Below are 16,822 nucleotides of genomic sequence, written 5' to 3' on the forward strand. Positions count from 1 at the left end.
AGAATAAAGAATCTTCAGACCCATTCCACTAAATCAAATCTTAGAAAATGACTGTGGATACACTCCAACAAAATGAGAATGAGAAGCAAGAAAGAGAAAGCTGTGGGGACGATGGAAATAATGAATCTAATCTAAGAAAACATTGCAGGAAACCCACAGGGTGACCGTTACTCAACAGGTACAGGTTGTAATTAGTCCAGGCCATGCAGAAATGAGGGAAAGAAGCAGGCCCTTCAAAATAGGTAGTAGGATGGAAAGATTGGAAAACACAGAGATTTCATAAAGGGAGGGAATGCAAGAAGAAAGAAAGCCTTTCTGAAAAACAAAAAAGTGTAATGTTGATGAACCTCACTACTTGGCTATGAGATGAACATTATTTATTTACGTAATCATAACACAAGTTGTTAATTGATCTTCAACTTTTAGAATCAGCCTAGAGTGAAAGCATGAAGGATAATAAATGTTATTAGCAGATGAAAATAATAAATATTTTCATCTTAGGGAGAATTCCAGAGATGTTATCTATATACAGGTGGTGGGAAAGAAACAGAAACGTATTAGTTAAATTTACAAATAGAGGGACTTCGATACATTTCTTTTGGGAGGAAGTGGGGAAAAGGAGGAAGAGCAGTGAGTGTAAGCTAAATTTCCATCTCCTGAAAATAAATCAACAGAATCAAAATCTGTTAAATTATGAAATGGCAGCATAAGCACATTATTTAGATACACTGGGAGATCTAAAAACATCAGCGGTGAAAAAGAGTTGCCGTTGAGCAAAGTAGTGGGGAAGTAGGAGAAAGGGTGGAATAAAAACTTGCTTTCCATTACCAATCTTTCTTACTTTATTTACTCTGTACTCCTCTGCAGACATTATTTGGAAAGAAAAAAAGGAGAAAAAATAGAAATAAATGCTGTAAAAATAGCAACCAAGTAATCCACACATTTTTCAAACATTCTCATCAAAACTTTATGGAGCATGACTACCTTTTGTGTTCCTTATACTATTTAGATTTAAGCTTCTTGAACCAAGATTGTCTCTGATTTTTTTTCATACTAAATCCCCTTTTTTACTCATTTATCATTGTGTCCCTCCCTTATCACCCCCACTTTTTCCGTTCCCAGTCATTAGTCTCCTGATTAGTCTGCACTTTCTGCTCCATTTACGGTTAAGTGAATGCTTCTGTTAAATACACTCATCTCCAGCTTTGCAGTGTGCCCAGTTTTCTTTGTCTAACTAATCAGCAGGCCATCTGGAACTGGGAAAAATATGATATTAGAAATTGCAAGGTAGAATCAGGTCAACCTGCAAATGATTGGTACTAGAAATTATCCATGGGGGTGAGTATATAAGGCAAGCGCTTTAGAGTGAGTTTGGCAAAGCACAATTTTGAAGACCACATTCAGGCATAGGAGATATTCTGCAGAAAGCAAGGTTCTCAAGCATTTGCATTGCTTACCACCTTCCCTTGGTCAGGATCATAGAAACGTTCCAGCAGCTGAATACTGGTGCTTTTGCCACATCCACTGCTTCCAACAAATGCCAGTGTTTGCCCTGGACTAACCGACACTGAGAGACCATTCAGAACTTGCACATTAGGTCGAGAAGGATATGTAAATTTACAGTCAACAAAGTCAACCTGCCCCTGGAAATTGTCCTGTGGGTGGGAAGATTAGAATTATATGTACTCTTATAAGAATCTAGAATATTGAAAATGCACATAAATCTGAGTTTTTAATCCCTTCTTCAGATACCTTAAACACCATGCTGCCAAAGTGCAAAGTATAAAGACAGCAACTTAATGAAATTCTATTCCCCATTCTCTAGCAGGTGTAATAAATAAAGGGAGCCTCAATGAATGAAATTAAAGATATTTGAGCTCTTATACCTATTCTAACCTAAGGCAATTTCCTTGTCATCCATTACTTGGCATTCTGGGAGAATGTCAAATGGAAGAGAATAACTAGAATACATGATTGCAACACAGAAGCCAGGAATTGTCCAAACCCCTATAGCTCTCTCCCTCCAAAGAGTTAAAATAATAGCAGTATACTTGAAATGACTTGGAAAGTTACGTAACTTCTGTACTGCAGAGGTGAATACCTTTAGTTGTACTATCTGAATTATGAATTCTAGAAATAGACATACATTTAATAGACCAAACAAAGACTTTACTTTTATTGAACTAAAGAAGAAATAGGTCATTTGAGCAATTTAAAAAGATTTCTGAATTTAGGTTAGCTTTGCTAGGGTTTAGATTTGTTTTACTCACCTGAACATGTTTAGATATTAAGAAATAGGCAGGAAATTTTTAAAAAATACCTATGGAGACTATCAATTAGAAGAAATGGTATTTAGTTAAGATCAAACTAATTTTCTGGTAGTCCATAAGAATGAGCTAAAACTTGAACCCAGATAAACATGAATTACATCAATATTGTTGGACAAGAACTGGTTTTTCTACATTCCATACCAGAACATGGGTAGAAAACATGGTGGCTGGGTAGCTTCATTATTCTGCAACTAAGTGTGTTTTATACTATAATTTTTATGACTATGAATTTAATTTATACTATACTAATATAAATATAATTTATATAAATACTGCTTTATAATTTTTATGCTAATTTACTTCATTTTTTTACATCTGTAAATCTGTCTGTCCATTCTAAGTACATGTGAATGAACCTATAACACTGTAAGAATTTAGAAGCTAAGTGGCAATGTTGTATGATCAGCCACAATGGCTGTTCTACACACACACACACACACACACACACACACACAGCAGCACACCCAACCGCACTGGCCCCATACCCCCACCTCCGGACTTACCCATTTTTCACCTGCAGCACTGTATACACTGATAGGAGGTCGTCGGTCCAGCAGCTGAAAAAACCGTGCAGCTGATATTTTAGCTTTGGCATAACTCGGCGTATAAGAGTAGGCTCTTCCAAGAGCTGTTGCACTCAGTACAACTGAAGAGATTACCCTGCAATTGGACAGACACCCATGTAGAGAGAGGGCTGTGGTGTGGTGACCTAAGAAACAGGAGTTTGGGGATCTAGCTCTTGGTCTGCGAGCAAAGACTTGAGCAGCCATGGGCAGGTAACTTCAGACTTGTCTGGGAAGGTAGAGTTGGAGACATTAGCAGTTTTCAAACTGTGTCCTATGAAAAAAGGGCAAGGGGAGGATTAAACAAGGGAGGCTCAGACTTCAAAACCCTGCTTCAACTACAAGTCTTTTTCTAAGAAATGTGTTTGAGAAAAGACTTCTTTAAAAAAAAAAAAAAGAGGGGCATGAAAAAAATCACTACACTGGGTTGACATTTGTACAATGCTAACATTTTTTTGAATCTATCATAAATGCATAAAAGACAATAATTGGTGATAAAAGCAGCAACCTGTAACAAGCATGAACGTAATTCATGCTTCTTCAGACAGCATAAGAAAGATGTAATTGCCTGTATTTTTCTGCATGGCCCAGCCTCTAACTATACTCAATATGTGCCTAATTAATGAACAAATGAATAAATGAAAGATAAACATGGTGAGACACAGCTCTGCTGCTATACACACTGTGTTGTAAGGGGTGCCTTGAGGAGCTCCCCACCTGCACTGCCAAGCACAGAGGACCCGCCCTGATAGTGGTAGCAGGCAGTGTCCTTGTGTGTTTTATTGCTCAGTTTGTAGACAGGAATTGTTTTAGGCCAGACTTGCAAATCCAAACATCTCCGGGAGCCCAGGCCAAAGCTTAATAAAGCAATGAAAAATATCAAATAAAGTGGGGAAATGATGGAAGGTGATCTTTCCGTTTTTAGAGAAGCCAGAAATGAGGAGCTTTCTGTAATCTCCAAAATCTCTTTTACCTGTTGACAAATAATTCTTCAGAAATCTTACATAAACTAAAAAGCAACAGTTTGTGATTTCAGATTTAAGTTAATAGTGCTAAATGTGTAAACAGAAGAGACCTCCCTGGTTGGGGTCAGTATAATGGGGCAGGAGATGCTTCTATATTGCATCTCAAAGGCAAGAAGACAGAACTCATGACTTGAGAAATAACCCAAAAGGACAGATTTCTGTTGGGACCACTTTCCCTAATGCCCTCCAAGGCTTCCTCAGAACATTTCCTCTTGCCCCTGTAAGCCTCCCTCTAATGCCCCCTACCACTACCCCACACCCATATACATACATACATACATATCCCTGGGGACCCTGACACACTTAGCTCTCTCTCACCTCTGGAAATGTGAGAAACTGGACTCAAAGCTAAGCTTATCAGAAGAGCGGGCTCCAGCTTTAAGAAAGAAACATGATTCCCCTGAGCTGCCCTTTTCTGTCTCCACCTGAAAGGAGCGAGCTGGAAACATGCCCTTTTTATAAGAAGTAGTGTTCAAATAGGTAGTTTTCTGAACCATCCTGTTTGGGGTCCCTAGATTGTCTTAGCATTACCCAGTACGATAGATTATGAAAATGCTTAATTTATCCAATTATTCCTCATGCACCCCTTTGCATTATGACTTTTTACTCCTCTGTGATACTGTGACTTATAGTAAGAAACACATTTTGCTTGCTCAGCTCTTGATGCAGAGCACCTACACCCTTGGAATTTCCTATAACCCCAGAGCAATCAAGGTGTCTTTTGCTATGTTAATGAAGTACCTTTCAGAGAGCCCCTAAGTAACCTAAGGATGGGGGCTAGATGTCTGGGAAAGCAACCTTTTGATTAAGGTGTGAAACTTGCTATCTCTTCCCCCACATATTTCACTTCCAGGGAAGGGTCCAGGAGCTGAGGGATCTGAGGGTGGTGGGGTTGGCAGTCTTGTAGGACTGTGTCTTTAACCTGGGGCCTCTGAGCTATCGCCAGGCTCATGGTGCCAGAATGAAGTCGAACTGAAGGACATCCATCAGGTATCGGAAGTGTTGTGAGTGATAGCAGTGTGAGAATAAAAGAGAAATATCAGATCCTCTCATCAAAAGGTGGATGCTACCTCTCTATTCCTTAAGTCTTGGCTTGGTTGTACGACTTTCTTTGCCCAGAGAGATGTCAGAAAATGCGATGCCTGCAGAGATGTGCTTGCACCGTGGGGCTTGCTCTTTCGTTGCACTTGGAACTCTGAGACCATAATGTGAACAGAACAAGCTCACTTACCAGAGCAGCCCCGTGGAGACAGAAGCCCTCTCAGAAGCCTGACTGACTTGGCCCAGTCCAGAAGGACCTCCCCGAGAATCCACAGAATCTTGAGAAATAATAAATCCCAGCTTTTTAAGATACCAAGTTTGGGATGGTTTGTTCAAGCATCAAAAGCTAACTTATACATCCAAGCTATTCCTCCCAGGTGGTGATCTTCTGTGACTTCAGCCTATAGTCCTCACCTGAACACATAGCTGAAATGGAGCCCTTCATTGTAGATTAAGTAACCTCCATATCTGTAGGAAGCAGAATTAGCAACAAACACAATACACTGGGAAAAACCAAAGAAGAATCCATAAACATTTGCTTTTCGAATGGCTGTCTTAAATGGCTTCACCAGCTCTGTCTCAAATGCTTCTATAAAGTGCCTCTCCTTTCCAATTCCAGCAATAGTGCGGATGTTATTGAGGGCTTCACTTGTGATCTGAAGAATGAAAAAGAGTCTTAGGAATAAAAGAATTTAAATAACTACTTTCATGGTATTTCAGCTGCCACATGGATTAGATCTAGTGCAAATGTCAGAATGTGGTACAAATCAGAGACAAAGGCATAATCTGGGAACACAAAGAAGTTGATGGAGATCAACCATGAGACATTCTGCAAGTTCAGCTCAAGTTCTACTTAAAACTACCATGGCTTTGTTGCCTCCACTGACTGTGGAGTGGTGGTGGTAGGGTAGGAGGGGGTAGATATATATGCATGGATATCCTTGAAAGCTTTTCAGCTTCTCCATTAATTCATTTAAAATGTCTAATATGGTACCTTAAATGTCTTCTTAGACAAAAGTTTAATAATACAAATTTAAAATATGAGCTTCTATTTTCTTAAAAAATTAATCTGACCAAATGTTATTTAAATACATTTAAATGAATTATAAAGCTTATCTTTTAGCCTACACTACAGCTTTGTTTCAATCCACGCTCCAGGGTGAATGATCACCGTTTCTAAGTTAGGGTCCTGTTCTCAATAAGACACAAAGGTGGGCTGCTTCCAACCACTGGCGCGTGAAATCCTTTTGGCTTCTGCCAGCTTGGGCAGTGTTCACATTTTCTCTCTTAAAAGAGACAAAACCTAGATTACAGTGAAGTGGCTAAAAGAATGAGGGTGTGTCTGTGTGTGTGTGTGTGCGCGTGCATGATTTCTCGCACCTAAGGAATGTCCGTGCTGCCATTCCCTCGTTTACCCCCGACAACCTGATGTTACTTAGAACACACTTTTTCAAGCGTATAAGTAAAACCTCAGTGAATATGAATCTAAACTATACTCCACAGTTCTGTTTAGGAGCGACATCTGCCACAAGTGCATAAGACACTAAAGTGTGAAAAGAAATGTGTATGCGATTAAAAAGATAACTCTGCTCTGTGTGGGCAGCATGACCTGGGGAAGCCATTCAGCTGACAAAAACTGAACAGATGGAAAACTGAACTACTGGCTTTGCAAATGAAAATACACTAAATTGAGGTATGGAGAAAATAACAGGAGGAGATTGAGAGGAGATTGAACATGGAACCAAACTGAACATGCCCCACTATCTGTCCAAACTTACTCACTCAAATTCTTAACAGAACTTCATTGTCACAGCCTTTGGGTGGAGGCACATATGAAAAGGCTAGTGGGAGGTTGCCAGGCATGAAAGTTAGTGAGCTCACAGCTTCCTAAGTCTCTTTGCACTACACACTTATTCTTAACTGTTAGCGTGACAGCCACTGAGCCGTAATCAGTCTAGAAATTGGGTCTATAAGATTACCTGTCCCGCAATCTCCAGAGCCTGCTTGTCTTGAGAGGCAAATCCTGTCAACATTCTGGTCTGTACAGCTCCTGATAAAGCCAAGAAAGGGAGGAAACACACTATGACCAGGCTTAGCTTCCAGCTAAAGAGGAAGGCGATAATCATGGCCACCGCGATATTAGTGAAGGAATTGACCATCATCCCAATTTGAGAGCCGGTAGCCTGAAAATCAAAAACAATCAAGTAACCTCAGACATACTGTCTCTTTTACCACAAACCATTATGTGAAAAGGCTATTTTGTTCCAAGAAAATAGTTTTTTTAAGTTCCTATGATAGGACTGACTGCTAGTCAAGATGGCAGTTCAGATAGACATGGCTTACCTCTTTGCAAAACCACATCAAAATTACAACTAAAATGTAGAACAACCAGCACTCAGAACCATCAGAAATTGAGTTGAATGGAAATCTGATAAATGTGGAATTAAAGAAACCACATCCATCCAGACTGGTAAAAGGGGTGCAGACACAGAACGGGTTGGTCCCTTACTCACATATGGAGGGATATCTCAGGAGCAAGGAGTCCCAGACCCACACAGCCCAGGCTTCCAGTGCCAGAAAAATAAGTCCCCACAACTTTTGGCTGCAAAAGCCAGTGGGGATTGTGTTAGTGGAAGAAACTTCTGGAGCCCCAAGCAGTTCCTCTTAAAGAACCCACACATGCACTCACCTACTCAGACTCCTCCCTCTGAGCTCTAGCACCAGGGTAGCAGCTTGAAAGGCACCAGTAGCATAAAGAAAGGAACTGAAATGTCTGGCATCAAAGTGAACCTTTGTCGCTTTGCTAAACCCTACACCCACATTGCAGGCAAGCTGGTGCCATATCTGAGGCTCCATCAACCTGGCTGTGTGACCTGCCTTGGAGATCATCAGAAGCTCTTCCGATTTACACGATTTACAGGCCCACCCTAGCTGCTTTTCCATGTGAATGGCTGGTCTTGGCTCCAAAATCCTATCAAACAAGCAACAGCTGGCTTCAGCGAGCCCTACTGGCAGCCAGCTCAGAGTCACAGCTTGGCTTTGACTGGGAATCTCCAAGCCAAGCACGACTAGCAGCCATCTCAGACTGCTTTACAGATCAGGAATGGTGGTCCTAGGCAAAACACAGGTAGGGGTGGACTTTGGCCTTCACCACCCAGGAAACCCCAGGGCCAGTGCACCTAGTAGACAGCTACAGACCACATCTGAGCACCACCATCCTGCCCCTGCACAGCTGATCCTCCACAGAGGGCAGAAGTTGGTACTAAGTAGTCACAGCCAATCCTTGCAGCTGACTGGCCTGGGTAAATCCCTTCCATTGATCTGTTAACAGCAAACAAGGCTCAACTACAAGAGGAGGGTGTACTCAGCCCACACAAAAGGCAACCTGGAGTATTCAACTTCGATGATGGGGAGACTATGCCACTGGATCCTACAGGACACCTACAACATTGGGCTACATTACCAAGACTTGGAGTCAAAGCAGTTCTACCTAATACATAGAAACAAACACAAGGAGGCTACCAAAACAAAAAGACAAACATGGCCCAAATGGAAGAACAGATCAGAACTCCAGAAAAAGAGCTAAATAAAATGGAAATAAACAATCTAGCAAATGTAGAGTTCCAAACACTGTTTACTAGGATGTTCAAGGAACTTAGTGAGAACCTCAATAGTATAAAAAAGATCCAGTATTGAAGATCCATATCATTGAAATGAAGAATAATTTTCAGGGAAACAAGAATAGAGTGGAAATAGCCAAGAATCAGATTGATGATTTGGAACATAAGGAAGCAAAAAACAACCAATCAGAACAATAAGAAGAAAAAAATAAAAAATAAATAAGGGTAGTATAAGTAGCCTGTGGGAAAATTTCAAGAGATCCAACACTCACATCATAGGGGTGCCAGAAGGAGAAGAGAAAGAGCAAGAAATTGGAAATCTATTTGAAAAAATAATGAAAGAAAACCTCCCTGATTTGGTGAAGGAAATAGACATGCAAAGCCAGGAAGCACAGACAGTCCCAAACAAGATGGACAGAAAGAGGCCTACCTCAAGACACATCATAATTAAAATGCCAAATGTTAAAGATAAAGAGAAAATCTTCATAGCAGCAAGAGAAGTTAGTTAACTACAGGGCAGCTCCCATAACACTATCAGCGGATTTCTCAAAAGAAACTTTGGAGGCTAAAGGGACTGACAGAAAATATTCAAAGTCATGAAAAGCAGGGACCTATAGCCAAGATTGCTCTACCCAGCAAAGCTACCATTTAGAATCAAAGGGCAGATAAAGAGCTTCCCAGACAAGAAAAATCTAAAGGAGTTCATCAGCAGCAAACCATTATCATATGAAATGTTGAAGGGACTTACTTAAGAAAAAGAAGATCAAAACTATGAACAATAAAGTGGCAAAAAAATACCTCTCTATCAACAATTGAATCTAAAAAATAAACTAGACAAACAAGGAAAACAGAGACTGAATCATGGATACGGAAAGCATTTTAATGGTTGCCAGTGGGAATGGGGTGTGGGGGAATGGGGTGTGGGGGAATGGGTGAACAGGTGAGAGGATTAAGAAGTACAAATAGGTAGTTACAGAATAGCCATGGGCATGTAAAGTACAGTATAGGAAATGGAGTAGCCCAAGAACTTATACACATGACCCATGGATATGAACAAGGGTGTGGGGTTGCCTGAGGGAGTGGGGGGTGCTGGGTGAAGAGAGGCAAAGGGGGAAAAATCAGGACAACTGTAATCACATAATCAATAAAATACAATTTAAAAATTACTATGTTAAAATATGTATAGCATAATGTTTATTATTTTAGCCATTCATAACTGTAGTATTTAATGGCACTAAGTACATTCACAATGTAGTGTAACCATCACCACAATCCACACCCATAAACTTTTCATCATCACCAACGAGAACCCTGCACCCATTAAACAGTAACCTCCATTCCTCCCTCTCCCGAGGCCCTGACCACCTTTACTCTAGTTTCTGTCTATGAATTTGCCTTTCCTAGGTACCACATGTAAATGAAATGATACAATATGTTTCTGTGTCTAGTTCAGATTACTAAGCATAATGCTTTTAAAAACTATTTGTGTTGTAGCATGTATCAGAATTTTCTTTTTTTTAATTAAAGTACAGTTAACATACAATTTCATATTAGTTTCAGTGTACAACACCGTGATTTAACATTTAAATATCTTAAGAAATAATCGCCATGATAAGTCTGGTGACCACGTTTCACCATGTAAATTTATTACAATATTATTGACTCTATTTCCTATGCTGCACATTACATCCCATGACTTATTCACTTCATAACTGGAAGTTTGTACCTCCCTTCATGCCCCTCACCCATTTCAGCCATGCCCCCACCTCCTCTCTCTCTGGCAATCATCAGTTTGTTTTCTGTACCTGTGAATCTGTTTATGTTTTTGTTTGTTCATTTGTTCTGTCTTTTAGATTTCACATACAAGATAAATCATATGGTATGTGTTTTTCTCCAACGTATTTCCCTTAGAATAATACTCTCTTGATCCATCCATGTTGTTGCAAAAGGCAGTATTTCATTCTTCATTTATAAATATTACATCTTCTTTATCTAGTCATCTGTTTTTGGAACTTAGGTTACTTCCACATCTTGGCTACTGTAAATAATGCCACAGTGAAGGGGTGCATATATCTTTTCAAATTAGTGTTTTCCTTCACAGCAGATAAACACCCAGAAGTGAATATTGGATCATCCTTTTTAAAGGCTGAATAATATTCCATTATAGCTATAAACCACATTTTATTTATCCATTCATCTGTTGATAAACACCTGGGTGTTTCTACCTTTTGGTCATAATAAATAACTCTGCTATGAACATGGGTATCCAAAGATTTTTTGTGTGTCCCTGATTTCAATTCTTTTGGATATACACCTAAGAGTGGAATTACTGGGTCATATGGTAGTTCTATATTTTAAAAGGTAGGTTATTTTAAATAATGGGCTCTCCTAATGCCTTGGAAGGCTGGATTAGTAAAAGTCCATTTTATTCACAGCTTCTTGGAAGCTCATCTATTAACCGATCTCATTTCATGGGTGTCAGCACTTGAGTAGTGAGTGTGAGATTAATTCAGCCCTAAGCACGGGTTGCATGGCTGTCAGGCATCATGCATTCGGCTTGCTTGAAAATACCCAGGCATTGGGCTTATGATGGTATTACTTATTTTTCAGTGAAGATTGATGCTTGTGCTATAATTACAGTTTTAAAATTCACACAAGCCTGTTATAAGACACTACTTTGATTCTCACTGAAGTTAGCCTGCTCGCCGGTACAAAGTTACGTGCTGATTTAATACATAGCTGTTTAGTCAACACAGATAGAGGAAATGGACTCAGTCTCAATACAGATGGAGATGGGACCACTGTGGTAGTCAGTATTTTTGCTAATCAAAAGTATTTCATAGTTCCAAGTTTTCATTTTACTTCAGCTATGCAAAGGTTGGTGCCTCCTGTGTAGAAAATGCATGGGTGCACACAACTATGGGACTGCTAATCAAAATTGAAGAGACTTTAGCATTACTTAAGATAAAGAATGTAAAACAACCAAAAGTAAGGTATTAGGTAACTACAGGTGCTAAGGCAGTATTTATAACCGGAATCTTCCTGCTGTGCTGAACACTCAAATGGAATAGGAACTCTGTGGTCTAAAGAATTCCTGTGTGCTGGTACTAACTCCCTTAATGGCAAGAATAAAATCTAAATTAAGAATTTCTTATTTTTATACCTATGCTCATACCATCATTATCCACAATAGCCACAAGGTAGAAGCAACTCAAGTGCCCATTTATGGAGGAATGGTCAAACAAAACATGGTCTATACATGCAATGATGTGTTATTCACCGTTAAAAAAGAGATGAAATTCTGAAATTTCATGATATGGACAAAACTTGAAGATATTGAGTGAGACAAGCCATGTCACAACACATGTTGCATAATTCCACTTATATGTGGTTCCTGGAATTTATAGAGACAGAGTTGAATGGCGGTTATCAGGGGAGAGGGGAGGGAGCAATGGCCAGTCATTATTTAAAGGCGGCAGAGTTTCTGTCTGGGCCAATGAAAACTTTCTGGAGATGGATAGTGGTGAGAGTTGCGCAACAGTGTGAATGTGCTTATCGTACACTTAAAATTATTAAAATGGCAAATTTTGTGTTATGTATATTTTACCACAATTTTATAAACAAGAATTTCTGGTTGGAAAGGAGTATTTCGAAAAATAGCTGTGCAGTTTTTCTTTGGAATATTATTTTGTTTCCTTTTACATTTTATTCGGTTGATATATAGTGTCTTAGGCTAATTACTATAAATATATCTGTGCATATATAGTGTGTTAGGCTGCATACCTATACATATGTATGTTTTCATAAAAAAAAGAATTACATTCTACATATTACTTTGTACTTTGATTTTTTTCTCACTTAGTGTAACATAATCATCCTTCCAGATCCATATATATGGCACTTTGAAAAGTAACTGCTTAGTATTCTTTTGTATGGCTGTATTGTAATTTGTTCAACTGTTTCCTATTGGCAGATATTCAGGTAGTTTCCATGGGATTTATTAATTTTTTCTTTGTCAGTACAACAAATATGCTTGAATGCACACTGTCACACAATAAGAGAGAATTTTCTATACATAGATTTTGGTCAAAGGGTTTGCCTACCTGATTACTCTCTTAAAAAGGTTGAAAGAATTTACACTGTGACCAATATTATATAAGTGTCAGTTTCTCCCCATCTTTGCAAATATAGGAAGTTATCATTCATGGTAGTTTCACTGAGTTGATAGGTGCAAAACTGTATCTCATTGTTTTATTAGTGGGGCTCTATTAGTGAAGCTGAACAGATCTTCATTTATTAATTTCCCTCTTACATTTCTATTTTGGAGAGGAGAAATTGCCTGTCCATATATCTATTTTTAACATTTTTATTAATTCATTTTTGTTTTTTCTCAATTTAGAAGTACTACACATACTGAAATGATTAAGCACATTAATCCATGTTATAAATATTTTCCTAGTTTATGATTATATAGTTTATATAAGAAACTGAAATTTGTATGTAGCCCAACAAGTCTACTTTATGGTTTCCTACAATATTTACCTTAGGACACGCTCCCATACTCCCTCTATTATTACTCTTATTCAACAATGTTTGAAAGTTCTAATAATAGTGTAAAACAAGAAAATCATTGGTACAAATGTTGAAACAAGAGATAAAATTATCTTTTTGCATATAATTTGATTATATACCTAGAAAATCTAGATTATATTAATTTTAAAAATACAATTGATAAGAGAATTTGAAAAATGGGTGGCTATAAGATAAATATACAAAAAATAGTAGTTTTAGTTTCAACCTACAACATTCATTTAAAAATAGAATTGAGAAAAATAGCTATTCAAATAGTGAAAAAATAGATAAGAAAAAGGAACAAGATACAGGAATATATTAATATAGCTACAAACCTTGCTAAAAACCAAAGGGTCTTGTTTGTTATGTTTCTCTTGAGAACTTTCAGTATCTCCACAAAGCAATCTGTGAGTGTGAGTGTGAGTATGAGTATGTTCAATCAGAATCAAAATGAAGTTTTTTAAGAAGTCAAGATGATTTTAAAGTTCATTTAGAATATCCAACGTCCAGAAATAGACAGGTGAAAATTTTGAAGGAGAAAATCATTGTGCCTTACCAGACAATAAGAACTTAATAAATACAAGTTTTCATTATTATAACTTCATTATAAATGAAGTTGATCAAGGAAAGAGAATAGAGAACTCCCATATAGGAGTTCTACATGTACATGGGAAGTTGATATTCACAAGGGGCAGGAAGATTTCAAATCAATAGAAAATGAAATCTATATTAAATATTTTTTTGAAAAATTTTTATTAATCTTGAAGGAAAAAAGACATATTTCTACCTTACACCAATATTAATATAAATTTGACCTGAGTTAGTAATCTCATTTAAAAAATATTAGAAAACTCTTAGAACCCCTTTTTTAAAGGATAAGTAAAATCTTTGTGAAATGATTAGATAGATGCTACTCTCCAAATTCTAGTGAGAGTGAATAACCTTTAAAAGCCCCTTGCAGACTGAAGAACAGAAAAATAGAAAAGATTATGGTTTATTTATGTAACCTCAGCTCAAGAGTAAGGTGAGCTGGACACTAGAATACTCAGATGAGGAGAGTGAATTGGTACAGACTTTTCTTTAAGCAGTAAGATAATGCATATTAAACACTTCAAAATGATTATACTTTCCGTATAATCCAATGATTACACTGTGAGAATGAAAAAACAGCGAAGGATGTGTCAAGCTACATAAGGAGGCTTCCCCCACATTCTTTGCTTCCACCCTCTGGGGAGCTCTAGCAAGTCTTGTGGAATCTGAGATCTGAGCCTCGAAGCCAAAAATGGTCGGGGACAGGTGTCTCAGGAAAGTCCTCCTCTATTGCTAGACTCAGAGGAAACCCAAAACCCTGGTATATTGACTCATGTCATAACACCGATTCTGGGCACTGCCTAGCAGACCCTGTGCTTTTTAGCTACTGTCTCTCAGCATTGGAAATAGAATAGGTGGCTCTGGGGAACCTGAATCCTGCGAGGTCCTATTTCATAGGAAACACATAGGTGATTTTCCAATGGCTCGAAAGAAAGAAAGTCTACTAGAGTTACTCCAGCCCTAGTACACACCTCTCACCTCCCCCACCCCACCCACAGCTTACCCCTTGAACTTGGGAAGCATCTGTAGCAAGCCTTGTTGTCAGGGCTCCAGGGCTATTTCTGAGGTCATCAAACCAGCCAATGTTTTGCCCTAAGATTGCTCTGAAACCAAATTTACGTAGCCTTTTGGTGAGGAGTTCTCCAGATTTAGCAAAAGCATATCCCTAGACCACAAAAGAATCTTTAGTGACATGTTAATATTAAAAAGATGGAAATAGCTAAATTGCTTATTTAGAAATAAAATTCCTTACCTGGAGAAATTGAGTGCAAAGGGACACACAGCCCATTGCCACAAAAAGCAGGCACACACCATAGATCTGCGACCTTTGCTCTTCTTTATCAGGAAGTGAAAAAGTCTTTGCAAGCAGTAAGCAAGGAAGTAACTTTATTATTACGAACAATACCAAAAGAAATCGAAGTTCTTTTAGAGTTAGAAATGATTTCACTTTAAACATATTAGTCATTAAACCAAAGTTAACTTGGAATACACATACTTTAATTCCCCACAGGGAAGGAATCCCAGAGAATGAAAACCAATGGTTATGATTCACAGAATTTTCATGTTTCTTTCCCTGATGTAGGCAACTGTGTTGGCTTTTCATCCTTAATACAGATGAAAAGCGTGATGGAATGTCTCAAATCCTTTATGTAATAATGTAAAGAAAAGAAAGGAAGGAAGGAAAGAAGGAAGGGAGGGAGGGAGGGAGGGAGGGAGGGAGGGAGGGAGGGAGGGAGGGAGGGAGGGAATAGGGAAGATACTTGAGAATCCAAGGATGTTATTTGGGACAAAACTCAAATATTATAACCTTGGTCTTTCTTCCATAATAGATGCAGTAAAAGATGATGTTCCTTTACTGAGGAACATGTTCCCACTCAGGTACATTGCCTTTCATTGGTTTTATAGAATACACACACAAAATAGCATCATTATAAAAGCAACTAACTATCAAGGCATTAACCAGAATTGGCAACTGGCTTAGGAAAGAAAAATGTTTCCATCCATCTGAAGCTGAGGTTGTTGCCTCTAATTCACCAGAAGCTGAAAACATTCCCTTCAAAAACTATGAAAATTGTGAGTGGGTTGTCTTAGCCTATAATAAGTAGTAAACTGTACTCATAAGTACCCATTTTCTAAATTTACAGATATGCTCAAGTAGTAGATTGGGGACCAAGTGTTGCAATAAGAAAATGGAGAGAATAGCCACATACTCTATTTCCCCACAATGAAAGGGGTTTTAGGTATAACAAAGTCTTTCTAATTCAGACTGAATGAGGAAACTGAGAGTTCAGAAAAAAGAAGTATACATTGTAGAGCTGTACAACAAGTCCTTATTTATTGCTCAAAGGAAACCATTTATTCAATAAATATTTATTGAATGTCTGCTATATGCCAAATAAATCTTCTGAAAACAGTGTATAACAAATTCCAAAGTGGAGGGAAGGTTCCAGATTGATGAGATTTATCGTTTCTAGGACAAAACATTTCTAGAGCCCTCCTGGTCCTTAATACAGGGAAAGTGGGCTCAGAAGTCACCACCGTCACTCTTCCCCTGATAAAGCAGCTCGCATTTTCACTTTATAGGATTTAAAACTCAGGAACTTAAAGGTATATTTAAATTTACTTTTTGAAAGCACTCTACAAATCCCCTGCAAACCCAAACTGTGATGGCACAGCTCCTGTTCCTCTGTAAGGTCACCTGTTATAACCAGAGACTAAAGAACTATAGATTAGCCAAGTTTAATTCTTATTTTATAGCTGGAAAACTAAAGCCCAAAACATCAGGTCTTTTATGCACATTCATGTAGCTGCTGGTCATTATTGGTAAGGAAATGCCCGTCTTTCTGATTTTATTGCAATGGTTTTCTTCTGAGCATGTTCTTCAGCTCTTGGTATTATTCATCTTCTCAGTGTGAAAAAAGAATATTTGACTAATGTTAAATGCTAAATTTATTATGTAAATTTAATGTGGAATCCACATAACTGTTCAGTGCAAGATTGGGCATCTATCTATCCATAATCTTTTTTTTTTTTTTGCAAAATTTTGCCCTGTGTGTTCTGCTTTCTTTGCACCTGCAAAC

The 16,822-nt window shown here is 38.2% G+C and overlaps 1 protein-coding gene across 4 annotated transcripts in view; it reads right to left on the minus strand.

Moving 5' to 3' along the window:
• Positions 1-16,822, minus strand: part of ABCB11 (ATP binding cassette subfamily B member 11) — a 107,109-nt gene that overhangs the window by 15,201 nt on the left and 75,086 nt on the right. For 3 of the 4 annotated variants that reach the window (XM_053665241.1, XM_037140689.2, XM_053665242.1), the window contains exons 20-25: positions 14,995-15,099; positions 14,746-14,907; positions 6,939-7,142; positions 5,374-5,615; positions 2,834-2,990; positions 1,458-1,655 (exon numbers count right to left, since the gene is read on the minus strand). In XM_053665241.1, the coding sequence (XP_053521216.1) occupies positions 1,458-1,655; positions 2,834-2,990; positions 5,374-5,615; positions 6,939-7,142; positions 14,746-14,907; positions 14,995-15,099 (1,068 nt within the window). Of the gene's footprint in view, positions 1-1,457; positions 1,656-2,833; positions 2,991-5,373; positions 5,616-6,938; positions 7,143-14,745; positions 14,908-14,994; positions 15,100-16,822 lie in introns of those variants that run through there. The other variant, XM_053665243.1, reaches the window with a different exon arrangement.

The sequence above is a fragment of the Artibeus jamaicensis genome, unplaced genomic scaffold (assembly GCF_021234435.1).
Source record: "Artibeus jamaicensis isolate MK-2021 breed Jamaican fruit bat unplaced genomic scaffold, CSHL_Jam_final contig_391, whole genome shotgun sequence".
In the NCBI taxonomy this organism is placed as follows: domain Eukaryota; kingdom Metazoa; phylum Chordata; class Mammalia; order Chiroptera; family Phyllostomidae; genus Artibeus; species Artibeus jamaicensis.